Below are 27,244 nucleotides of genomic sequence, written 5' to 3' on the forward strand. Positions count from 1 at the left end.
AGCTGTGTGTGTGTTTGTTTGTTTTCCAATACGATGGAACCCAAAGACCTGCTGGTTTCTCTATTTTCCTATGTTGGGGAGCCTTGTATGTGTGTGTGTGGCATCTCCAACCCCTGGATATGATTCAGGAGAATCAGGGAGCACAGTCTGCTTAGTCTTCTTTTGGTGATAAATAGTATACTTCATGCGCACACATAGACACACAGTGACACACAAATACACACTCACAAAAATTTTCTATTGTTTGCTTTACTGTTGATGGCCAGAGTTTTTCAGAGCAATGTAGTAATAGTCTATTCCTAGAATAAGCCCTCATTAACCACAAAATATAATCCTTTCAGCAAACATATTTATTTGATTTCCTCCTATTGTATTTAGAGTGTTCCCCCTCTGTATTCAGAAATGAAATTAGTTTGTAGAATGTGGATGTTTGGACACTTTGGGGACCATTCTCCTCATAAAGTTCAAGCAATGGTATTTATAATAGGGTGAGGAAAGAATGAATTAGAAAGTCACCCATTTGTATCTATACTATGGTGTAGCTCACAAGGTATAGCATTTATTTGTTCCTTCAATTTGGTGGGGAGGGGAAGAACTTGACCATGAGACACTAGATCCAACCACCTTTTTGCAGATGATTATTTTCTGTATTTTCTATGGTAATTGAGCTAATTCACTCTTCTGCCATTTCTAAATAAATCTTAGTGATGTATTTTTTTTTCTTAGAAAGTTATCTTTTTAAATTTAACCAAATTTTCAAGTATATTAGTAAAGGATTGCAAATCACTTGCATTTGTGATTATGCCTCCTTTCTCATTCTACATTTGGTGTATTTAGTGGAGATGCTTTTTTTCCTCTTGATCAGAATAAAGTGTTTTCTATTTTCCTATTTTTTAATACACTAGCTCTTGAGTTCATCTATTCTCTCATTTTTCTTTAACTTCTGCATTTATCTATTAAACACTGTCTCCTGGTTTCCTTGTACTCATTTCCTTGTTCTTTTTTTTTTTTTAAGTTACGTTCTTAGTTTGCCAATTTTCACCATTTCATCTGTAACAATAAAATCTTTTATGGCTTTGGAGTCACTCCTGAATATATATCCCCTAAATTTTTATAATTATTATTCTCATCGTTATTTTCTGAGTATTCTAAAACAGAAGCGAGTGTGTGTGCACCTGCAAGCTGATGAAATGGGGAGGGGGAAGAGTTCATTTCCAAATGTTTGGGTGTTTTTATGTCATCCCTTATTTGCCTTCTGGTTGTTAAATTCTTGTCCTATAGCTCTGTGTTCATTGTACATGCCCCGTCTAGTTATCTATGTTTTGGAACTCATTGAGGATTCCTTTGTGGTTGCTTATAAGATAATATTTGTGAGTGTTTCATGGACCCCTGAAAAGAAAACGTATTTACTGACATGTAGAGAACATGATAGTCCCAATTAAATCAACATTATACATTCAACTGTTCAGGTAGTTTATGTTTCTTTTACAGTGTTAGATTTATCCTGGATTGAAGAAAATCTGGTAAAGTCTTTATGGATTCATTTCGTTCTCTTTCTTTTTAGAGTTTAAAAGCTTTATACATTCTAATGTCTTGTTATTTGGTGCATAACAGTTCACAACTGTTTCAGCATCATTATGGATTGTGCCAGTAACCACCAACTTCCCATTCTGTCCCACTCACATTTTTCTTAACTTAAGTTCTACCCCGTGTGATATCAATACTGCGAGTATCCCTCTCCTTTGTCGGCATTTGCCATTCTCTTTGCTCATTCTCTTATTTAATCTCTAGGAGGTATTTTTGTTTGTGTGGGGCTCTTCTAAAGTACATCTTAAATTTAAGAGGAATGTAATCTCTTAGCACTTATTTACATGCGTGTGATTTTATCTCTGTCATTTCATTTTCTCTTTTTTTTTCAAAAAAAATTTTTTTTCAACGTTTATTTATTTTTGGGACAGAGAGAGACAGAGCATGAACGGGGGAGGGGCAGAGAGAGAGGGAGACACAGAATCAGAAACAGGCTCCAGGCTCTGAGCCATCAGCCCAGAGCCTGACGCGGGGCTCGAACTCACGGACCGCGAGATCGTGACCTGGCTGAAGTCGGACGCTTAACCGACTGCGCCACCCAGGCGCCCCTCATTTTCTCTTTCTAAACGTTTTCATGCTCCTTGCCCTTTTCTTTTCCTTTCTTTTTTTTTTTTTTTTTTTTAACTATTCTTTGCTGTAGGAATTATTTTTCTGGTAAGTTGAAGACAGTACAATTTTATACTATACTAGTGGCTACTTTTTAATTTTTGCTAACACTTATTGCAACTATGTGAATTATTATTGTTGAGAATAGAATAGCACAGTCTCCTTTTTATCCTGAGGATAATATAATAATAATAACACCTGCCTGATAGGGCAGATTCGTAGATCGAAGCGATGGTACATGGAAGTTCTGTGAACAGTATGTGACACATAGGAAGGACTCAAATGTCAGCTGTACCTAATACCATTGTTGTCATCCCTGTCACTTTTCTCCATATAGAATGAGGAAATTAACACAGCCTGATTTCCTCCTCCATCCCCCCACCACCACCTCCCACCACTGGCCCCCACTGCTTGTGTTTTGTTACTACAAGTCATGAGGTTTTCGCTCCTGTTAAAACACTTCCAAGGGCACCTGGCCGGCCCTTAGAAGAGGATGCAACTCTTGATCTCAAGGTCTTGAGTTTGAGCCCACAATGGGTGTAGAGATTACTTAAATAAATAAACAAACTTAAAAAATAATTCTAAATCATCTGTCCTCTGTTTAATTATAAATTGAGAACAGGTGACTTTTCTCTGTGACCTGTTTGTACCAGTCACTTTAACTTACCCATGTTTCAATTATTTCCAGCAAAGTCCTTTTATTCCTTGTGTTCTCCATATTTTCCCATCCTTTGCTTTCTGTGCTCATGAATGGTCATTTGTCTGGGCTTGAGAAGATGTGGGCCATAATTTTGTCTTAGGGTGTTTCAGGTGATAGAAGAGAGATTTGAAGTGAGACTGAGGTCTCTTTCTGTAGGGATGACCCCTCTTCCTGCCTGTGTGCCCAGATGTCCTTCTTTACTGTTGACACCTCACCTTTCTGACAGGATACTTGAACATTCCGGCAGGAGGAGAGATGTCTCTTTTCACTAGGCTGACCCGGCACATGGTGATGCCCTCCTTGACAGATTTGGGTCTGTTTTCCTCATTTAGCCAGGAACTCACTCTTATCTTTGAGCAATGCAGCTACTTTAGTCATTCTGAAGTCTTCTTCAGGATCCAATTAGTTCTTGATAGCTTCTCTAATCTTATCTGCTCTAATGTTTTTCAGCTTACTATATCCTGCCTTTGTTTTGCGTGGGATCCTCTCAAACATATTCGCCCACCTCCCACCCCCCGTGTCACTGGATCGATCACCTTCCTGCTTTCGCTTCTCCTGTTGTTTGATCTTACTGTGCTTTTACTGGTTTGTGACAAATTCTTTCCTTAGCTCTTCCAGATCCCTCCCCTGCTAATCTAGTTCGGTCACTCCAGCTCACGGATCTCACTTTGCAGGGATCGTATTTCCCCAACTGGGTTGAGCGCACAGAGTAGAAAGTACATGCGATTTATTTTTTATTCCAGTAGTGATTAGGTTCTTCCTATGCTATCTGAGTGCTATAATCTTTACCCCTTTTATGCTTTAGAAGTCTTCACAGGCACCATATTATTGCTTTGGGTTTTATGGCCTTTCATTTCTAAGGGAAAAGAGTTTTTCAAGATCTAGAATTTGTACCTGAACATAGTGAGAAAAGCCTCCTGTGAACACTTTAGTATTCCTGTTGATTTTGTTAGAGCTTTTTTTTTTTTTTTTATATCTTAAACTAGAAGGAGGTCAGTGGGAGTGTATATCATGAGTTAGGTGATACACAGTCTCAGGGACCACAGAATAAGCCAGCAGTAAGTCCTCAGATCGTGTAGGCCATTAGCAGCAGCCGATGATAAACTTGACTCCAGGAAAAATTTTAGTTCAGCCACTGTAAACACATTCTGGGAATAAAGTCAAAGATAAATGACGAATGGAGAAAAATATGTACTACACAAAGTAAATTTATAAATCTATAAAACATTTATGTGTCAATAACAAGATTTATAACCTACTGGAAAAAAAATTACTGTCTTGAGCATTTAGTTTCTGCTCATTTATTCCACATAAATCAGCTTGTCAACATAAAAAAATTTAGTCCTGCTGATCATTAAGGTATGGAAAGTTTTTAAAGTCTGGATACCATTTTTTACCCGTGAAATTGGCAAATACGTAAAAAATATATAACAAGCTGGCCAAGGTATGGAGAAAAAGACACTCTCTCATATCAACCAACGGGACTGTGAATTTAAAAATAGATATTTGGGGGTGCCTGGGCGGCTCCGTCGGTTGAGCCTCCGACTTCGGCTCTGGCCATGATCTCCCGGTCCGTGGGTTCGAGCCCCGCGTCGGGCTCTGTGCCGACAGCTCGGAGCCTGGAGCCCGCTTCGGATTCTGGGTCTCCCTCTCTCTCTGCCCCTCCCCCGTTCATGCTCTGTCTGTCTCTGTCTCAAAAATAAATACACATTAAACACAATTTGAAAACAATAGATATTTGGCCAAGCAAGTCTACTTCGAGCACTAATGCTTTTAGATATGCAAAGATGTAGGTACCAGATGTTTGCACCAGTACTGTTTGTAATCAGAGGTACACCAGTGAGGGTAAGGTTAGGCTGCTGTAACAAAGAAGCCCAACAAATACTCAGTGGCTCAGGAAATACTTATTTCTTTCTCTCATAGTTTCAAGGAAAACTGTTCAGGTAAGCAGGGCAACTCTACTCCTCATGGTCATTCAAGGACCCATTTCCTTCCACGATCCTGCTCTCCCATTTTCTAGCATGGCCATAACCTCCATGGTTGAAGCAGGATCAACACCACAGCCATTTTGCAGCTGGGGCGGAAGGCGGAGAGAGGTCAGAGCAGGCGTGCACACAGCCTGACAGCCTAGTTTCAGAAGTGATACATACCTTGTCGTTATACTCCATTAGCAAGAATGCTGTCCCACTTGTGCGATTGTCTGCCGAAAGCTTTGGGAAATGTAACGTAACCCTCTACCCAGTAAGAAAATGAAAATGGATTTTGGCAAACCAGTGCAGCGCTCTGCCTCAAGAATATGCTAGAAACAATCCAATGTCTGGCCCTTCTATCTGATGGAATATCAGATGCGCGAGTAAAGAATGAGTTAGATCTCCCATTCTGTTAGACACGTGTGATAGAAAGATCGCAACATACCTTATGAAATGGAAAAGCAAGATATGGATAAATGTGCACAATATACTCACACTCGTGTTTTTCAAATGAGGATGTGCTGTACACTTACATGCAGGTATGTGCACAGGACATTTCTGGAAGAAGAAGCTGTTAATGCTCGACTCTGAGTTGAGCTAGGGATCTAATGTGAGAAGAAAACTTACTTTTCAGTAAGTCCCTTTTTGTATTGTACAATATATATATTTTTTTACCATATGTATGCATCAGTAACTTTGTAAAGTGTAAATATATACATACAAGTAAGTTCTTCCCTTATTAATTCTTGCCAGCAATTATCGGTTGCTATAAGCTAGTGTCCAGGCTTATTGTCAAGCTCCTTTCTTCTTAGGTCCCTGTCTGCCTTCTTACGCCTTTAAACTTGAAGTTCCTTTCCTGTGCTGGCCCTCATTCTCTTGCCTTTGCCTACAAATAGTCTATCAGCCTAAAATATTGCCACTCCAAACCCTGCATTTTCCAATATTCTTTTTGTTTGTTTGTTTCTGGCTTGCAAGACTGAGTTTAGTGCCATACTAATGCCATGGATCGTCTATATATTCCCCCAAGATGAAAACAAGGACAAGGGGCATGGGGTAGCCCTCCTCATCCCTAGCAGAAGGGGTGACAAATAGCAGGCAGCTAATAAATATGTGTTGAAGTGAAGAGATCCTTTCACCCACTTAATTTAAAAAACATTTATTAAGGGCGCCTGGGTGGCTCAGTCGGTTAAGCGTCCAACTCTTAGATTTCAGCTGAAGTCATGATCTCACAGTTCGTAGGATCGAGCCCCACACCAGATTCTGTGCTGACAGTGCAGAGCCTGCTTGGGATTCTTTCTCTCCCTCCCTCCCTCTCTCCCCGCTAAAATAAATAAATAAACATTTTCAAAAGCATTTATTAAATGACTACAAGATTCCTCTCTTAAGTAGCTTCTCTGCTCCTTCATTTTTTTTTCTAATTTTTCTCTTTTGGCCTGTATATTTTCTCCCAACTAATTTCCGTCTCTTTCTCAAGGACACTAACTTCAGAGTCCAACCATGCACGTGTTCACCAGGGAACAAGGAAACATTTTTTTTTTAATAAGTAAGGGAGTACATCTATATGAACTCATGGTTTTTAATAGTTATACAGATAGATTGATATAAAAATAAATACACATATATGTGTGTGTGTGTGTGTGTGTTTGGGTATATGACTACTCATGAATATATTTCCCAGTTCTGTCTACTGAGAGAGCCTCAGATGAATATCATCCCAGTGGCAATGAACACATCTAGTACCTAGATGTCAGTTTGTAAGAACCATTACAAAATGAAACTAACCAGGCTTCCTTGGAGAAATGGCTGACTGCAAAATTGGAACAGAGAAAATACGAGATATGCCCAGAGAGTTCTGCAGTGTTAGAAGGTAAGGAAGGATTCAAAAATAATTGGGGCATGTCAAAAAGGACCAGATGCCAATCTAAAGGAGCTCGCAATGACGAAACCCGGGACAGTTTGAGCAAGAAAATAAATAATGATGGTAGCAAATTGTAACTCATGGAATAAAGCACGCGTTCCTCAACCCACACTAATAAAAATGAGTAACTGAGTGAATAAATAAATGAGTGAAGGAGAATTCTACAATAGACTGCTAATTAATAAATACAGAAGGAAAGGACTGATGGAAATCAACATCGCCATCAGGTAAAAACACCATGTAATAAGTTTTGCAGGCAAGAATCCCCAATAGATCCTGAAGTGTGTGATGAGAAACAGGATATTTGCACGGTCTCAAAGTATTTCTCCTCCAAGAAACTCATTCATTACGGGTACAGAAATATGCAGTCATTTTACGGTGGAGCCACCTGGCAGGAATCACCTTAATCCAGCGACCAAAGTTAGTATCACCAGTAATGGGACATATTTGACATCAGGTACATCCTAATATGTTGCACTGAGAAGAATGTATCATTTTTGTCCTATTGTTATGAAAAATATGTAGACTCAATCTAATAAGAAAACATCAGACCCAAATTGAAAGACGTTCTACAAAAATACTGGCTAGTAGTCTCCAAAAGGGTCAAGGTACAGGAGATAGACTGAGAACCTGGTATGGATTGAAGAAACTAAGAAAACAGGACTAGATGCACTATGGAATCCTGGATTGGATCCCGGGATAGAAAAAAGACTTTCCCGGACAACTAGCAAAATTCCAGTAAGGTCTATAGATTCGTTAGTTTTCTATCGGTGTTCATTTCCTGGCTACAGTTTACTACAGTTGGGTAAGATGTTAATAGTAGGGAAACTGGGTGACAGATAGATGAGGACTCTACTATTTTGCAACTTTTCTGTATGGATAAAATTATTTTTAAAATAAAAAGTTGAAAAAAAGAAATAGGTCATGCAGTTTATCACTGGGTTACTCTCTGGTAGGTGAGGGAACCCAGAGCCTTGAGGCTGAAAGTTCAGAATAATTCTCCAACACCTAATGGCTAATGTTTAAAATCAGGAGTGTGTTGGTTTGTTTTTTTTTAATCCCCCTCATTTAGTGTCCTCTAACTCTGGGTTTGTTTTGTTTTTTGTCTTTTTTTGTTTGTCTTTTGTCTTTTTAACTACCCGGAAGAAGCAACTTTTTTGTTGTTCATTCGGCAAAGGAAATTGCCCTTATCTAATCTTTAGCTAGATAGATTGCTAAACCCAGAGAAAGTGCCAGATGAGGCTCTAAACAGTGGGATTCTTGCTCCTTGCTGCTCTGATTCTCCAAGCTGCCATTAAAGCTGCAAGCTGTTTAATCGAAAACCATTTACTAGTAGGTTCCTGTAAATCTAATGGGCAGCTTTAGACGTGCTCTACAGTGGTTTGAAAATGAAAAGTCAAGGATCATACACAATGTATGAAATACACATAGGATTCAGCATACAAACTGACTTAATCTATTAGCCACTTTTTTCAAGGCATGTAAGTAAGTTTTTCCTGAGTAAATACAACACAAAAGAGCACAACCAGGCTATGGGAAAGCTATTCAGGTGGGAACTCAGAGCTTGGGTTCAAGTTCTGATCCGTCACTAATTATATAGCGTCTATGAAAACAAGTCTTAAATAGGGATAGGGACACCAGTTTATTAGGCGTGCTGAACCCAGTGGGGTGCCCTCAGCTCTCGGTTTTATTTTTCTTCTTACCCTCCTCTCACATGGTCGGTTGGAATTCTGTTCGTTGCCTCTTGACAACGTTTTGGGCAGATGTCATGGCTTCTTCCATTGTTGGTCATAAGAGTCTCATTTTCAGGTAATAAAAGTTCTCCCCATCTGAAACACAACGTAAGCCTGACAGTTACTTCACTGCCCTTCCATTCATCTGCCTCCGAGCCCCTCCCTGCCTCCACCCACAAACACCCCCGCTAAGGCTTAATTCAGCCTTTGTTCGAGAACTTGCACTGGGAAAGGGAGCTGTGGTTGCTTCCTTCCTTCCGTCTCCATCTTGTTGATTCGGCCTTCACACTCACCCTTGCCCTTGTGAATCAGCGGGGCATTTTGCACACAAGAGCTCCGGGAGGCCTCAATCATGTCCCACTCTGACAGGTGATGAGTAGAGCAGACCCTCTTAATGGTCGGAGGGCTGATGGCACTGATTGGAAAGTCTGTGAGCCTGGGGAGCACCTCGCCCCCCTCCACCCCCATGAGTGTCACCTAGCCTGACTGCCTGCTGGCACAGCCTCACATGCCCTCCCTGGCACCACGGCTCCCTGGGCCCTGCTCTGCACAGCCTCCGCTTGGCTGCTGCAACATTCCTGCTAGGTCAGTCTTGGAAGTAAGTGCCTGAGAACCCCAAGGACGCATATACAGGCCTCATCCCGGCCGCTCGAGGTGTCTCGAGCCCGCCCGGGATGTTGTAACTGCTCAAGAATATGTAGGAGAAGGAACATTTTCTGGAATTCTCTGGAGGATGCTGGGGTAAGCAGTTTTTCTGGTTTAGAGTGAGCCACACCTCTCACTATTTCTTGAGCACCTATCACGTGCCGGGCTTTGTTTGTGGCTCCGAGATACAGAAGTTAATGGAACAGTGAAACTTCTCTGCCCTCCATGGTGACTACCTTCTAGTTTGAGGGGGCAGATCATCAACAAGTGAATGGATGAGTATATAACATAAAATGTAAAGTGACAAATCAGTATCATATGGCCCCTGATATGATATATGGAGAAGGTCATAGCATCACTTTTATATTTCTGCCTAAAATGCATAATCTAAATCTTTGAAGACACATCAGACAAGCCGAGGTTGAAGGATATTCTGCAAGACAGAGATATTCTGCAAGCTCTGATCTATCTAAAATAGAGCTGGCACGGGGTTCCTGGGTGGCTCAGTCGGTTAAGCATCTGACTTTGGCTCAGGTCATGATCTCACGATTCATGAGTTTGAGCCCCACATCGGGCTCTGTGCTGACAGCTCGGAGCCCAGAGCCTGCTTTGGATTCTGTGTGTCTCTCTCTCTCTGCCCCTCCCCAGCTTGCGCTCGCTCGCTCTCTCTCTCTCTCTCTCTCTCCCTCTCTCTCTCTCAAAAATAAATAAAACATTTCAAAATAAAGTAAAATAAAATAGGTCTGTCCCAAAGACAAAAGCTGAGCCAGTATTCCAAATTAAATGAGACTTAACTGCACTTATCATGGCGAGCACTCAGCAGTGTATATAGAACTGTTGAATCGCTGTGTTGTACGCCTGAAACTCATAGAACATTGTACGACAACTGTCCTTCAATTAAAAAGAAAATACAGGAAAACTCAAAGCAGTGAGTAATCTTAGATGAGATCCTCAAGGGTTGTCAGGATTTGAATGTGACTTGCCTAAGAGATAATAGTATCTCATCAGCGTTAATTTATCGCATCGCGTTTACGGAACACAATGCGTTATCTTTGTTCTTGGCGGAGACACACTGGAATATTTAGGGATAGAGGGTCACGGCATCTGCAGCTCATTCTGAAATAGTTCACTGATGAAAACAATAGCAAGGATGACAACGATCAAAACAATACCTGTTACTGAGGGAGAATAATAAGAGGCAAATATTGCAAACATCCATAATTGGCGAAGCTGAGTGTAGGGCTTGAGCAGCATTCGTGGAACTATTCTTGCCGGTTTTGTGTGGGTTTCAAGGTTTTCAGAACAAAAAGCTTAACTAAAGTAGCAATAAGCATTCTGAACAGGGTCGGTGTGGGGGCAGAGCCTGGGGGTCAAGGAAAGTCTCTTGTGAAATGACCTCCGTGCAGAGAGCTGGTGGAGGGGAGGGGTCAGCTAACCGTGCGGACGAAAGAGCGTTGCAGGAAGAGAGAACAGGAGCAGAGGCCCCGATGTGACCGCGTTCCTGGTGCCTTTGGGCACCAGCACAGAGACCGGGGGCCCCCGGGGCAGAGTAACGGATGAAGGACGGCGGTCAGAGCGGTCACGGGTCCGCTCACCTCGGGCCTGAGAGGCCCCCGAAAGGACGTGAGCTGCGTTTTCGGTGCGATGAGACACTCGGGCGAGGTTCGGAGCCGGGGCGTCCAGCGGCCTGACTTCCATCTGCGACAGTCACTTCGGTCCACTTTGCAGGAAGGAGAGGACGAGGGGGCAAGCACATCGGTTGCAGCTGATGTATTTTCCCCGGGTGGCCCCGAGGAAGCAGTTGTGTGGGTGAGACGGGATGTCAGGCTGGACCGGGAGAAGGGCGGAGGCAGTGGCGTGAAGGGAGTGGATTCTGCACGAGTCCTGACAGTCTCGTTGGCTAGTCTGTCGGCTAATGGACCGGATACGAAGTGTGGACCGGGGGAAGCTGGAGTTGAGGGCAGTTCTGAGGTCGGAGGCCTGATAAATTCGATAAAGTGGCATGCCGTTGACTGACTGGGGGCCTGGAAAGGGAGGGAAACCGGCTGGGGGACTGCTTCCTGGGCCCTCCAGCGCACAAGGCCACCGGTTCAGGGCCTGTCTCCATGGGAACCCGACTCTCCCGTATGTTCCGCCAAGATGCCGCCAAGAAGCCTTGGTTCCCGGTGCCTTCTCCATACAGCAAGCGAGAGGGAAACAGAGCAGACCACTGCTCCCGTGGCCTGCACCCACCCCGGCGGCCTCCACCCGCAGGGGGTGGTCTGGGAGTGACGGGGCCCATTTTAGAACCACAGCTCCCTTTTTCTCTCTGCCTGTCCGTGAAGGCCGACATATACACTGTAGAAGGTGCTCCCTCCCCCTGCAGGTCGTTGGGTCATCTTACGGCCATCTCCTGGTCTTTGGGGTTTAGCCCCCTCACCGGCCTTGCCCGACCACCATCGCAGCTCTTCAGCCTCGCGTGTGTGCCCTCGCCTCTCTTGCCCCCTTTGAATGGGAGGAGGAGAACTTTCCCGTTGGTTTCAGGGCTCGAGGTCAACAGGCACACACTCATCCGTCTCCTTCCGTTCCACCCCCTCACGCCGCAGACTGGCCGGACGCACCCCTGTGCCCGTTCTGGATCCTCGGCCCCAGCTCCTGCCTAAGCCGGGCAGGCAACCCTCCCCAACCCCTGGAAGACAAGCCTGCACAAGTGGGTTGTAAAGGGGGAGACCAAAGCCATAACGCAGCGGGAGAGGGTCAGAGCTGGCGTGGCTTGGAGAGAAGCGGGAATACAAGAGACGTTTGCACAGGAAAGGGGATTAGCCTTGGGTACTGGCAGAAAATGGCGTTCAAGATCAGGGATGAGAAAAACTCAGAGAATTCTTCCAGGAGATTCTAACAGGCCAAAATATCGAAAGGATGAGTCTACTTTAATGTTCTCACTACCAAACGGGGACAGCTCCAACATGTAAGGCAGGAAGTCGTGCATTCACGTATTCAACACAGACTGCCCGTCCCCATCCCCAAACCCACACCTGTGGGCTGGCGATACAAGAAGGAAGAGAATAGCTCTTGAGCGCAGTGTATAGACTGGAAGTATGCAGAGGGTTAATCGTGGTGGCGTACTATTCCTACAGGGATGGCGAGACGCCGGGAGCTGCACAGAAATGGAGAAGTCAGGGGAGACTTGGGACAGGGCGTGGGAAGGGACATCGGAGTTGCAACTTAGATAATGGACAGAAGGTCTCCAGGGACGTGTGTGAGGAAGGACAGGCGCCGGCAAAACGGCATGGCCAAGCCAAGCCACCCAGGCTTCCATTCTTCTTGTAGAGACGCCAGTCAGACTGGATTAGGACCCACCCTAAAGGCCTCGCTTTAGCTGAATCACCGATTTATAGGCCCTGCCTCTCGGGTGCCTGGGTGGCTCAGGTGGTTGAGCTTCCGACTCTTGATTTCAGCTCAGGTCATTACCCCACAGGTCACGGGTTCGAGCCTCGCATCAGGCTCTGTAACGTCAGCGTGGAGCCTGCTTGAGATTCTCTCTCTTTCCCTCTCGCTGCCCCTCCCGCTCATGCTCACTCTTTCTCCCTCTCTCCCTCCCACCCCCAAAATAAATAAAATTTTTAAAAACCCTGGAAGGGAGGGAGGGAGGGAGGAAGGAAGGAAGGAAGGAAGGAAGGAAGGAAGGCAGGCAGGCCCTGTCTCCAAATACAGTCAACATGCTGAGGTTTCGAGGGTTAGGGCTCGAAATACATATTTCTACATATACTCTATCTGTTAATATATGTATTAATTTGGGCTTCTATATATTAATTTGGGGAACACAATTCAGCCCGTAATAAGTCCCTACCATTTGCAAGGCACTGTGGGAGGTGGTGTTAAAAAATGAGGCCCAGCATAATCAAGCGTAAATACTTTTGTTCCTTAATCCGTCACTTCATCAATAGAACCATTTAATGTATAAATCAGGATCAAGAACGATCCCCATTCTAAACTCATTTGCCCCTGAAAAAAAACCAGTTTTTCCATCTCTTAGAAGTCACTTTTCCATTTTCTCTGTGTTCATTGGCCTTCCTGGGGCCCAGCCCTCTCTCTGCTCGTGGGAATAAAAACCATGATGTGGTCCCTGGGGCTGTATCCCTCCTCGGAAGCTGTCACAACGGTGACAGCAGCAGCAGAGAGGGGACCGGCCACGGCATCAGAGGGCCCGGTGTGACTCCCACTTGCTGGGCCACGTGGTTCAGGACCAGGATTCTCAGTCCCAACCTCCTGGTCAGGCAGGCCCTCTCTCTGGCGGGATTCCCAGGCTCAGAGTTTACTGCCAAATGGGCCCACGGGTTCCACCCTAATCCAGGTGCTGGTGCCTCACGCCCATATCCTCCCTGAAAAAGGGCCCCCTCGCCAAAGTGTGGGTGAGAGATGAAGACTTCCGAAGATTCCGAGAAGAAGAACGAGGAGGTTTATAATGCACACCCTCTCCAGTAGCTGTCTGACTCCAGAAGCCATACCACCTCTGAATTTACTTTCTCATTGCCTTTTCCCCGCACACCTCCCGCATGGCAGCCTGCCCCCTCCACCCAGCTCACCTCTGATGTACGTCGTAGTGCAGCTCAGTCCCTCACACTGTAAATCTCAGCCTCCTAAGGGCTTCCCAGAACACAGTGGCATCTCATTACTGTTATTATTATTGAGTTCGGTCTTTGAGGTACCATCTTCCCTTGCCTCTGTCTTCTCAAAGTATTTCTTCTGAGCACCTGTAATACTCTTTCCCAAGCGGAATCTTGACCCACCCCTGAAGGTGATGGAACGGCCCCGGGATTGTGAAATTGGCATCCACACGAAGGGGAAGGATAAAAGCCATGCTCCCCACCTCATGCCAACCAGAAAGGACAGTGGTGTTCGGGGGATTTTGAGACGTTGAGCGTTAGGACGTGGCCCCTGAGCGCCAGGGTTATGCCACGGGTTTTAGATGCTCCTCGTACTTAATCCTGCATAGGCAGACATACCTGCAAGGCAAGTGTTCTTATCCCCATTCTGTGGATGGGGAAGCCGAGACTCAGAGAAGTTAAGTAACTTCCGTGTGCTCACGCTGCTGGAGACCCACAGGCTTAGAAGGGCGGAGCCTTGAGCGCGTCCTCCTCGGCTTCGGAATCATCCTCTGTCCCTGCACATAAGATGGTCCTTAAAACCGTTCGTCTCCTCCCCATTGAGCGCGTCCTCTTCGGTGCTCATTCCTCTTCGGGAATGTCACTTCACATCTTGTGTCTCGTTTGTTCATCTGTCACTTGGGGGTGATAGTTGCCCTGCTCAATTCACAGGGCCGTTTCGTGGAAAGGTACGTCAGATAAAAAGTAGGTGTGTGTGTGTGTGTGCGCGTGCGTGCGTATCGCTGTACCAAAAGAGTGAGGTATCAATTATGACCTTGATGTTTGCCATGAAACAATATCTAACCGACTCACTGTAGGTGAGGACTGTTCTCAGGACAGAACCAAGAAAACCCCAAACGAAACTTCCACCACCTTTAGGACTTTCAGAAAGGAAGATGCTGGTATCTCGGGAAATTGATGATCTTCAATTTCTCCGGCAAAGAGGAACAGGTGAGGAGAAGGCAGAAGCTGCCTGCGACCACAGCCTTCCTGTTCTAGCCGCCGTGGACCTGGGAGCCACGGAGAAACGCCTTTGGAGGAGACACGGGCAGCTAGCCTGACGGCCAGAGGGAGCGGCTTCCCAGCCTGTCCGTCCCCGGCGTGTGCCTCTGGGACGCCCAGGTCCTACCCCGACTTGGCGTTCACAGCCGGTTTCTTCCTCCGGAACACCTGCCGTGGGTCTCTGCGGCTTACCATCCCCTGCACTCCTTCCACCTGGCTGCCGTCCTCGCCTGGGACACCGCCCCACACGCACCCATACACGTGGCCTTCATCACCGTCGTTTCCCACTCTTGCCAGCACGCCCGGAGGACCCGTCGGGCCGGCTTCTCGGGAAGGGTGTGCCACACACCTGGTATGTTTGGGGTCCAGTTGCGAGCACCGCTTAAATCCCGTGGGGACCCCGGCGCACCTGCTCGCGACGCACTCGCTCCTGCTTCCGCATCCAGGTCTCCAGTCTGGCTACGTAACTCTTGCTGGTCATTCAGTCCATCCGTCAGCCTGCCTGGCCGTCATTTCACAAACGTGTGTAGAGGCTGAGAGCTGGGACTCTGAAGTCAACCCGTCCTGGACGCTGTTCCTGACTCTGCCACACTTTCTGGGTGTTTGGGGGCACGTTATGCCACGTTATTTCAGGGTTAGCACGAACATCAAAAGGTGACTTACATACACCCTCAGGGCAGAGTCTGGTGCATAAGAGGAGCTGGATAACTATTTGCCGGGGTAATGAATGTCATTACTACGTGCCAGGCACGTGTCGGAAGTAGCCTGATGGTCTGGAGAGGAGCCCAGAGCGGACGGCAGGAAGGACGGTGAGATGTCTCCACTCTGCACACTTGGGTCACGCAGGAGAGAAAGTCCCTGTCCACCTGCTGGGAGGGTCAGGCAGGAAGCCAGAGAAAAGCCTTCAAGGACAATGAGGCATTTTCCAGCTAGGCTGGAGTGCCATTTCCGGGCAGAATACAGGCATTGAAGGCTTATGCATCACTGAAAATTTGGGGGCTTCTCTTACTGTGTCTGCGCGCCTGGGATGGTGGAGGGGTGACTAGAGTATGCCGGGCAGATGTATGTATACAAGGGTCTTGTGTCACACAGTGAGGAGCCTGGGTATATAACCTACAGGTGAATGGGGCAGGGGGGCACTTACACGGTTCAGTTGTGTGTCTGAAAGTCAATTCACCCTTTACCGTTTGAAAGAACGTCTCCGGACTATTCCAGACGCCATTGAAAGCTCCCTTTTCTGACATACCAGAATAGGCCGTGATGAAAACACTCTACTTATCACTTGATAATATAATTTAGGGTCTTGTGTCACCCTTGGACCGTCTTTAGCATTGCTACTCGTCTCCAGAGTTCGATCTTAGACTTCCTATAAGTGGAGACCGTTCAAAGTGTTCTGTATTCCCTCACCGTGCTGACTTGCCAGAGCAGGAGGGGAACTCAGCCACCACCAAGCCCTTCCTCTCTCTTTACTGGATAGATTCCAAGCTAAGGAGCTTGAGGGCCTGCCCAAGCCACAGCGCTCATTGATGGGCCTTCAACCGATCACACTCGGTAACCGTTGCTTTGCCGACATACAAACAGCCAGTCCTTGCTGGTTTTGACCAAGCCGGGTAGATGTAAGAGGACTATTAACCGACTTTGAAGTCACATCCAAACTGAAGCCAATCAGGACCTGGAATAGATTGTGTTTGTCTTAAAAGAAATCGGGCTTCGGGGCATCTGGGTGGCTCCGTCGGTGAAGCGTCTCTTGAGCTCGGCTCAGGTCGTGATCTCACAGTTGGTGAGTTCGAGCCCCATGCTGGGCTCTGTGCTGAGCGTTGAGTCTGCTTAGGATTCTCTCTCTCTCTCCCTCTCTCTCTCTCTGTTCCTCCCTGCTTGTGCCTGAGCACTCTCTCTTCATCTCTCTCTCTCTCTCTCTCTCAAAATAAATAAATATTTTAAAAAAAGAAATCAGGCCACGAATGGGTCAGATGTTGGTGAGATTGCCTCAATCATCCACATGGATGATCGTACCATTCCGGCTGGCACCAGGAAGCTGGGGCACGCCAAACAGAGGATTTTTTTACCGGGAGGATGTCAAGGGTGGAAGACCTTCTGAAGGTCCATTTGACCGAAGGGGCTCTGGAGTTGAGAGACCTCTGGATATGGATCTTCATTTCACAGCTTACAGCCATTTCCCGTTAAGGTCCCCCAAAGACATTGTCCAAGCCAACCCCTAGCCCTCACGTGACTTACTGGATAAGCTTCGTTCTTCTCTTTTCCTCTTGAACCGTTTTATTCCCGGAGCTTCTAAAACCTCCCTCTCTTTCTTTGCCAGTGTCTCCTTCTCAGCTGCCTTTGTTTTCCCTCAGTCTTCTTGACCTTGTACTATTTCCCTCATCTTCTTGACCTCCGGGTCTCCTTCCTCGGAGCACTTCTCTTCAGCGTCGCGCTAACAGCAGTGATCTCATCAAGTCTCTTGGTTGTGAGTACTACCTACGTGCTCATGACTTGCACGTGTATTTCCCCAGCTCAGACCTCTCACCTGAATCTGGAGTCACATATCCAGCTCCACGTAAATTCCGTATAAGCACGTCAAACTCACTTTCCCCAACGCAACTCTGCCTCCCACCCCACTTGCCCACACCAACTTGCTTCTTCTCTAGGGCTCTTTATTTGAAAAAATAGTCCCTCCATTTGACCACTTGCTCAAGCCCCGAACCTTGAAATCATTCTTGAGCCCCCTCGTTCCTTCACACTCCACATCTAATCCTTAAGCAGGCCCAGTTGGTCCTACCTTCCAGATATACCCCAAATTCAACCATGTTGTGCTGTAACTCTGCTAAGCCAAGCCAAAAGTAATTCTCCCAGGATAATTGGAAGAGTTTCTAACTGGTCTCCCAGCTTCCATCTTGGCCTCCTATAGTCTGTTTTCTACACAGCAGCCAGAGTAACCCTTTGGAAATTCAAGCCAGAACTTGTCACTTCCCTGCTCATACTATCACCCTCAGGATACGTTCCAAGGCCCTTGCCCTGGCCTCCCAGGCCTAGCATGAAGCTGACCCTTGACCTCTCTGCCCTTTTTCTCTTTCCACCTTCTGTCCCAGACACACTGACTTCCTGGTATTCCTCAAACAGCCACCTTGTCAGGGCCTTTGCCCTTGGTTTCCCCCGCTACCCAGAATGCTCTTCTCCACAGTACCTCATGACTTCACTTCTTGTGTGCCTCTGCTCCAGTGTCACCAGTCAGAGAAGCCTTCCTTGTCACCTCCTAAAGCCTGGCTCCACTTCTGTTTCCTTCATGGCTCTTGTCCTTACCCAAATGCTGTTACATACATCTCTGATTATTTACTTTCTATTTCTACCCACTAGACCTTAAACCCTTAAGGGACAGGATTTTACTTTTTTATGCTGCTGTGTCTGCAAAACCAAGGTCAGGGCTGGGCTCATAGTAGTGACACAATAAATATTCCTTGAATGAATTATTGAATCAGTGAATGATCTCTTGCTCATCACGTCACTAGGATAATAGCATGAATTAAAGTATATAGAGCAGTTTCTGGCAAATGGCAAAGTACTCAAGAGTATCTGTTCCTTCAACCATTATTATTATAAAAGGAGCCGGGCTATGGCAGTGGGGCATGGAAGCTAATCATTTTGTGATTCCCGCTATTATCAGGGTTTGCTTCTATTTCTGCATTGTATATATTCCCATCTGGCTTCTCCTCTTGGGAATAGTTGGAGAAAGTGTGTTCCTTTGAGCTCACTGCTCAGACTTTGTTTAACTTGTAGGCATTTCTTTTAAGCTGTCCACTTGAAAAAGAGCTGTCACGTTGGCTTCCGAGGCAAATTCTCCCGCTCTACAGGCAGGCAGGCTCTGAAAAGTCTGACACAATTTCCAGCCGCGTCCCCCAGGACAAGGAAAATGCTACAGGTGTCTCGGCATCATGCTAACCTTCCAGGGAACACAGAATACCATATTTGGCAGGCTCTGGGGGCAGAAATAAAGCACATGAGCACAGGAGGGAGACCAGACCGGACGTACATAAGCAACACCCCATCACCTTCCCTGTCCTAGCAGGGAAGAGACGCACGGTCTGTTAGAGAAGCCTTAAAGGGGAGTCTGATGCTCCCTTTGATAAAAAGGCATCCCCCCCCCTTACTACTTCTGAAAAATTGGAAAGACATAAAATAAAGGAAATAGCTCCCAAAAATGTACATTTGCTTTTTTGCTTCACCTCCCTTCCCATTCTAAACGTACACCAAGAGTAGTTCCATCCCCCCTGGGGGTGAGGGGTAACTCTCCCTCATCCCGCCTCCATCACCTGTCAATCACTGGCAGTGCAAACAGGGTGGGTTTAGAGGCAGGTAAATTTCATTCTGAACCTTGGTCTTGACTCACGTGAGCTGTGTGACCTCGGGCAAATCCCTTAACCTCCCTGGGCCATTTCTCCAGGGGGAGAACAGCAGTGCCTTCTGGATGATTGGGAAGATAAAGAAGGGGCGCCTGGTGAAGCCTTCAGGGTAGGTGCCATTATTATCATCAGAATGGGTGCTATTGTTCTGTTTTGGAGCCGAGAGTAGCCCATTTATTGAACCATCTGAACTCCATGGGGGGCGAGGGGAGGGGAGACAGAAAGACTTTATTTTTCTATGTGACAAATTTAGTCTGATAAACCACCGTCGCCCTAGGTTGCCACAGCCCATGAGAAAATCTTGGCAGATTCCTTAACTTCCTGGTCACTTGAATTTACTAAAACTCTGTCTAAAATAAAACTCTCGTCCCATCTATTTAATCCCTCCTTCCTCCAGCACCCGCCCGGTTCCTAGCTGGAAGGAACGGAAGTGAGGAAGGTCTGTTCTGCTCCTTTATGGTTTCCCGGTCCCCACCTTGGTGTGGCTGTTTCGGCGAGTGCTTTTCATGCCCCGTGTCACTTAGTTTTGCTAGATAGGGAAGGTCCTCTTCACAATAAATGCAGGGCTCCCAAGGACGCGTGGCCCTGCTCCCCTGTATCAGTCAGGGTGGGCCAGGTTATGGTACGAGACCAAACAACTCCCAAAGAACTCGTGAGCTTCTCCTCCTCCTCCTTTGATGTTTCTAGCTCCTCTGGTAGGTTTGGGCTGTAGAGAAAAGGGCCCACTGTCTCTGACCTTTTAATGTAGGGTGTTGCTGCTTCTCTGGCCAGAACTTTCTGGCCAATGATGCCTCATTGCCGGCCTTAGTGGGGCTCCGCTAGAGGGCCCTGCAGGCCTCTTCCCTGGATGGCTCCCTGGCTTCACACAGCCACAACCAACATCTCCTGGGCAAGGAATGACAATCCCACCACATTCCAGGAAGGTGGGAAGAAGCAACGTATGGCCGTCTACACACAATAGACACCCAACCTAATGATTTCAAACACCAGTCATCTCTTTAGTTGATGGTTCTGTGGGTTGGCGATTTGGATGGGACTCAGCTCGACGGTTCTTCTGGTCTCATCTAGACTCTTTATTCCACGCAGGGAAACAGGGTGGCTGTGCTTCAGGGGTCTTACTCATGTGATGGGAAGTGACGGGACTGCGTGCCCGTCATCATCCTTCAGGCGGCACTGGCTTAGCCCCTATGGCAGTTTGGTTTCCAAGAGGGAGGACAGAGCATGCCAGGCAGCTTGAGGTCTGGGCTCGGAACTGGCTCGGAAATGCTTCTGCCACCTTCTCTTGGTCAAATTCCCCAAACCAACAAGATCCAAGGAGTGAGGAGATACACTACCTTGGACTGGTGGGTCTGCAGAGTCACATTGCAGAGGTGAATGGGGAAGGGGAAGGGTAGAAAATTGGGGCGTTTTTGCAGTCTACCCCAAGCACCGAAGACCACATCTTCCTGATCTGCTATGGAAGAGGTTGGAGGGGAGATGCAGAGGTGACTAGGTTTGGCATGGGCTTATCAACTCATCTTATATATCCCGTGGTGGGGGGGTTGACCACACTTGCAGGGGGCCTTATTAGACGAGTGTGCTTTACCACCTTTTTATCTGCAGCTTTGGGTCAAAGACATTAATTCCAGGCGACAGGCAGAGTCCCCATGGACATTCAATTATGAAAGGAAACTACCTTCTAGGTAAAGTGACCTCTCGCAGACCACACAGCCACTGAGCGCTCCATTCCTCTTATTTGGGCGAAAGGGAAACATTTGCACAAAAGGGGCAGTGAGGAGAAAGCATGGTAAATATCACGGACTTCTAAAAGGCCACCGTGGCTGCCATGGACAGCGCAAGGTACACGCTGGTGCAAGCTGTCACGGGGACCCAGAATCTGCCAGTCCCTGGAGCCCGTGACAAGGAGCGTCTCTTTAGATTTAAGAACAAACGAGACTTGGGGCGCCTGGGTGGCGCAGTCGGTTAAGCGTCCGACTTCAGCCAGGTCACGATCTTGCAGTCCGTGAGTTCGAGCCCCGCGTCGGGCTCTGGGCTGATGGCTCAGAGCCTGGAGCCTGTTTCCGATTCTGTGTCTCCCTCTCTCTCTGCCCCTCCCCCGTTCATGCTCTGTCTCTCTCTGTCGCAAAAATAAATAAACGTTGAAAAAAAAAATTTAAAAAAAAAAAAGAACAAACGAGATTTCATGAAGTTTCAAGAAACTTCACGAAGACCCCCAGGCTCACGTGCTCACATCTGTGTTTCCAAAAGACCCTTCTGGCTCCAATGTGAAGGCTAGATCGGTGGTACAGACCTGACCAAAGCCAGACCTTTCGGAAATTAAGGCTTTGCCAAACCCACGTTTTAACCCTTCATAATTCCAATTCCGAGGGCAAAGGAAAAACGATCCCGTTTGCCATGGCCAAACCCCAGCAGCAAAGCGGGGAGAAGAGCAGAGAAGGTCAGACAGATCATCCCACGCCCACGCCCACGCCCAGATTACCCGCCCGTACGCTTCAGACCCACGCAGGCTTGAGAGTTTCTAGTTGGTGTTCCGTGGATACTTTGGCCACGTGGATTCCCAGTCACGCAGCGGCCTCTCTGGCTCTGCTGTGTATAGAGGTGGGTGGCTGCTAAGTGACCAGAAGACAGAACATCCAACAGAGGTCCTGGCATCGTAGACGCGGCCACCCAGCCCAGAAGGTCGAACGCTTAGTCGTTCCAGTGATTCACATTCAGAAGGCAGGTGGTGTCAAAAGTCCAGCGTCACGGGACATTCTGATGGCACGCCGGTAGGACCTCCAGGAGCAGGCGTGCCGTGCGTGCTCTTTGGGTCTTCTGGCTCGGGAGGGGGCGGGGAGAGAGCGGGCCAACTCCCTCCAGGCCCTGACCTCGCCCCACCCACGTGGGGACGCGCGTGAGCCTCCTTGGGTCCGAGGGTGTCCCGGGGTGGGGGGGGGGGGGGGGCACAAGCGTCTGCAGCCGACCTCACCCCCACAGCCTGAGTCTGCATGATCGATCGTAAGAGCGTGTTCTGTCATTGCATTGCAGCTCCAGAAACTAAAACGATCACTTTCTTTCAAGACCAAGAGTTTACGGAGCAAAAGCGCCGACAACTTCTTCCAGCGAACCAACAGCGACGTGAAGCTGCAGGGGGACATGCTGGCCGAGGTCAGCCCCAGCTCCAGCCCGCTCCCTGCGCCCGGAAGCCTGACGTCCACACCCACCAGGGCCGCCCTGCACCCCGGGGCTGGCGGCAAGGCCCACGCCTTTCAGGAGCACATCTTCAAGAAGCCCACCTTCTGCGATGTGTGCAACCACATGATCGTGGGTAAGGCCTCCCCCACCCCCACCTCCAGGTCCCCGCGCCCGCCGGACAGGCCGGTGAGAGCGGTGCGGCCCGGGTCCGGGTTCCAGGACGGGTTCCGAGCCTCAGAGGCGTGCACGAGGGCAGGTTGTTTGGGGGATTGATAGCTGGGCAAAGGGAAGGGAGGCAGGACGGGGCAGAGGGAGGCGTTGGATGGTGATGCAGGTGCAACTTGGGCCGGGTCCCTGGGGAGCCCTGTACGGTCGTCTGCTTGGAGGCTGGAGGTCCGGGACTTGGTGCCCCTGCCTCACCTCTCACTGCGTACGGGCAGCCCTTGGGGAGGGGTATGATCCTGAACGGAGCAGCTCTTTTCGGCCAAGGGCAGTTAGCAGAGAGGGAATCGGTGGGAGGCAAGCAAGACGTGGGACGCTTGGGCGTGGAATTCTGCAGGGGGGCCCGAGTGACACATCACAGCATCCGCTCCAGGGCGCACAGCGACGTGTGTCTGGGCAGCCTGGGGAGGGGGTCTGTTGCTTGGTGAATTACAAGCGGATGAGCCAGACGGGCAGGTGTGGGGGGGATGATTCTGGGGGAGGCACTGAACGGGGCGGCAAAGGTGATGGAGCCACCATTACGTCCCTGCGCCTGGCACGGACCCGCTCGAGGCGGCAGCCTGAGAGTCTTAGGGGGTGTGCCCAGATGACAGGAAGGACCCCCCAAAACGTCCCAGCTACAGGCAGTTCGGGTGGGATTCAGAGTGAACTTGAACCCGTTGTTTCGAGAGCAGCAGTATACCCTGGTAATTGACCCGTCACCGCAGAACAGGAAGAAAGCGCAAGGAGACGGGCCTGTGTCTGCTCTCAGGGGTTCCGAGGATGTCCCCCCCGCCACCATCCCTCCGCTAGGAGAAGGGAGAGGTCATCCCAAATGGAAGCGAGGCCGAAAATGAAAGATGCGGGGCCAATCCAGTTGTGCACCGTCTTCCTGAGATGCCCCTGACCCTCCAGAGGTGTCGCTGGGCCAATTCGTGGGGTGCCCTAAGTACTCTGAGGCCAACAGGTGTGGGAGATCTGCTCCCGCTTGTTGACGTCCTAGATGCTTCAGAGTTGGGCTTGGCCACGAACGTTTCAGGGAGGGACGCTGTTAAGGTCCAGAACCTCAGACTCACAAGCCGGGCCCGGGTCCCAGCGAGGTCCCAGGCAAAAGCTGGTATGTTCTCTAGCCTCATGGCCCAGCGCTCCTACCCTGACACAGGCACTTCTGTCCGGCCCTGCCGTGTCCCCTCCAGCACCAATTTCCTACAGGCTGGCATCCCTTCTGAGGGTGACCGTTGCCTCAGGTCGCATTCCCTAGAAGCAGAGCCCCAAAGGGGAGTTAGACGTCTGGGATCTGTTGAGGGGGCACTCGGGGGAGAAGGGGGAGGGAGGAAGCAGATGGGGCAGGCGAGTCGCTAAATAAGGAAGCGGTTCCCGCCTGGCGGGAGTCTAGCTCCAGGGTTACACAGCCTGGCCTTCCTGGAGGCCAGCCTTTTGTATCCTGCTGGCAGTGGCCCCTCCCTCCTGCCATGGTGGAGGCCCTTTCCTAACCCGCTGGGTCCAGTGGTTCATGCTCTGTTGAAGGCAGTTGTCTGGAGAAAGGGGTCGCTGTGAGCCATCGGGAGCCAGCACACGCATCTCCGGAGCAGTCGGGGCTTTTCGCTGCTGTCACTGATTATCACAAATCTAGGAGGTTAAAACAACACAGAGTCACTGTCTTACAGTTTTGGAGGTTGAAAGTCCGCGGTGGGTCTCAGCGGGCTAAAACCAAGGTGTCGGGAGATTCGTTTCTTTCTGGAGGCTCTAGGGGAGAGTGTATGTCCTTGCCTTCTCCAGCTTTGATAGACTGTCCACACCTTGGCCTGTGGCCCCTTCTGTGTTCAGAGTTATGATGGCAGGTACATCTTTCTCACACTGCCGTCTCCTTGGTCCTCACTGCCCCTCTTGCACCCACCTGGATAATCCTTCCGTCTCAAGGCCACCTGGCTGGCGGCCTCCCTTCCGTCTGTAACCTTGATTTCCCCTTGCCATGTAACGTAACGTGGTCACAGGTTCTGGGATTAGGAGGGGGACACCTCTGGGAGGCCGTTCGTCTGCCCCCGGACACCCGGTAGGGGTACCTGGGCAAGGCCTCAGCAGTGTCCACCACAATCATAGAAGAAAACTTTGGTTGAAGATCACAAGACTGGCCTCTGTTGGTTCCTTTCCATCCTGGTTCTGAGGCCAGTCACGTGATTGTCGTACTGCAGCCGATGGCTTTGTCGTGTTGCATGGTGAGAGGCCATTTTCATTTGGAGTGGGCAGAGAGACGCCTTTCTGGTCAGTGCACAGAATGGGGAGAACGCCGACCCGTATTTTTCTCCTGCCTATTCCCATGACATAATTAGCCTTTCCCTTCCCAGATAAAATGAGGTGAGGGGGTGAGGATAGTAGAAAGACTCCGTTCATGGAATCAGCCTGAAGTTGAACCCCATGCAGCCGTGTGACCTCTTGTGAATGGTGAAGACCATTCACCTTCTCTGAACCTGTGTCCTCATTTTATACAGCTATGAAAACCTCAGGGTTTTGAATGGATTCATGAGCTGGCGGATGGGAAGCACCAGGCATCTAGAAGGTTCTCCGTAAAGGGAGCCCATTGGAGTTGGTTATCATTAGAGGAGAAGATAGTCATTACTCTCCTGAAGCAGAGAAATCTATTCACAGGATAAGCCAAATTAGTTTTACAGAAAAAAGTTAAGCTTAATAGGCATAAATAGTTGGAAAAATAACGTCCACACGTTAAGAAGCCCCTCATCTACATGGCAGTGTTTTAGGTTCACATCGAGGATTGTCTCTAATTCTCCATTTCATATTTTATAAGGGATATGGACAAGCGAGTGGGTGTCTAGACAAGTGATCGGAATGGTGAGCGGTGCGTCCAAACAAAATCATAAGGAAGCTTTGGGATTTGGTGTGTACGAGACTTGGGATGTGCAGCTGTGTTTTAAAGTACCATGTTGGGAGAGTCAAGAGACTCATGTTATGCGGCTTTAGAGGAAAGGGTTGAGAGCAAGGAGCAAAGTTAAAAGGCAAGTTTCAGTGAGACTATAACCCACTTACCCCAGGCACTTGACCTGTGAATGAATGGCTTCCCTTGTGCTCAGTAGCTTAACGTCTGTCAGGCCGTGGTCATCCGAAAGTCTTTTCTTACTTCCTTATCTATCTGATAGTCTTCACAATGAGATTTGAAATGTCTGAGCTTCCCGAAGAAGCCCACGTCTGTCATCGCCGAGCTCGGACCTGTCAGTGGTTTCCAGTGTGGCCAGGAAGGCAGGATTCTACATTTCCCTTCACGCTTGGCCGAGACCCGGTTAAGGAGTGGGATGTTCAGAATGGGGAGGAACATCTTCCCGTCTTGCAAACAGACACACAGGGCTGTCCTCATCTTCAGAGAACCATTATCCATTCACACTCTCATTTTCTAGCCACCATTATTCATGTTCTTCCTTAGAACAAGCCACGTTTCAGAGCAGCGCTTGTATCACTCGGGTTTCTCAGTAACGCTGTGTAACAAACAAGTCCTCTCAAACTCCAACACTTGGAGTAGCCTTCTTTGACTCTTACTCGGGCATCTTCAGATCAGCTGAGGTTTGGCTGCCATCACATATGCTTTTCTTCTTCTCCTACCCCTTCCTTGGACGAGTGGGCCAGCCAGGTTGTGCTCTCCTCATGGTGAGGACAAGTGGAGGCATACAAAGTTTCTTAAAGCCTTGGATTGGTGGCATTCCACCAGAGCGTGGACCCAGCCCACACCAAGGAATGGAGAAATGCTCTCAGCCTCTAGTGGTAGGGACTTCAGAGCCACCTGGCCAGAGGCACAGGTACAGGGATGAGGGAAGAATGGGGTCCATAATCCAATCTTCCTCCGTGCTTACTTAGGGTGGCCTCTTGATTATTGAACCTCTTTTGTTTGGTAGACTGAACGAGTCTTGGGGGCTGTACCACCCTTCCATTCCATTTCTCCATCTGGAAGTGATGATTTGGATCTGACTGTGAGCATGGTGGGAGAGGGTCTCGTGTTCCATGTTCAGGACACTGAGGAAACTTGGCCTCCAACCTAGTCTGTGCGTCTGCCTGACATTCTTCCAAGTCCAATGCATCACTTTCAATTCCACACAAATTTGCACCAGGCCTTTTCAAGGCAGTGCTATTCATAACCCTTAAATGGGTGATGCCGTGTCTCTAGTTTAAATCTCACTGTGACGAGTGTGAAAAGACAAAGGAACATGTGTTTTGAAAATGAGTAACAGAAATGAGTTTGCCTCTGAAGAATGTCACAATCGATACCCTAAGGGAGGATTTAGGTACTTCTCAAGTACAGCAACAATTTTGAAGGACTCCCATCTTGAAAATCACCAAGAGATGTGCCCCGTGCTGAAGAGAATTCTTACTGTACTTTTCCTTTATTAGAATTAAATTTATATTGTAGCTGCCATTTTATCTTGAAAAAGACAGGGGTGCCTGGTGGCTCAGTCGGTGAAGCGTCCTACTCTTGGTTTCCGTTCAGGTCATGATCTCACACTTCATGAGATTCAGCCCAACCTCAGGCTCTGCGCTGACAGCACAGAGCCTGCTTGGGATTCTCTCTATCCCTCTCTTTCTGCCCCTCTTCTGGTTGTGCTCTCTCTCTCTCTCTCTCTCTCTCAAAAATAAAATAAATGAACATCTAAAGAAATCATCATCAAGGCGCACTGCTCTTTTCCAAGA

The 27,244-nt window shown here is 48.3% G+C and overlaps 1 protein-coding gene across 5 annotated transcripts in view; it reads left to right on the forward strand.

Moving 5' to 3' along the window:
• Positions 1-27,244, forward strand: part of STAC (SH3 and cysteine rich domain) — a 139,417-nt gene that overhangs the window by 35,394 nt on the left and 76,779 nt on the right. For all 5 annotated transcript variants that reach the window (XM_030329764.1, XM_030329767.1, XM_030329765.1 and 2 more), the window contains exon 2: positions 22,208-22,487. In XM_030329764.1, the coding sequence (XP_030185624.1) occupies positions 22,208-22,487 (280 nt within the window). The remainder of the gene's footprint in view (positions 1-22,207; positions 22,488-27,244) is intronic.

This window comes from Lynx canadensis, chromosome C2 (genome assembly GCF_007474595.2).
Source record: "Lynx canadensis isolate LIC74 chromosome C2, mLynCan4.pri.v2, whole genome shotgun sequence".
NCBI classification, from domain to species: Eukaryota; Metazoa; Chordata; class Mammalia; order Carnivora; family Felidae; genus Lynx; species Lynx canadensis.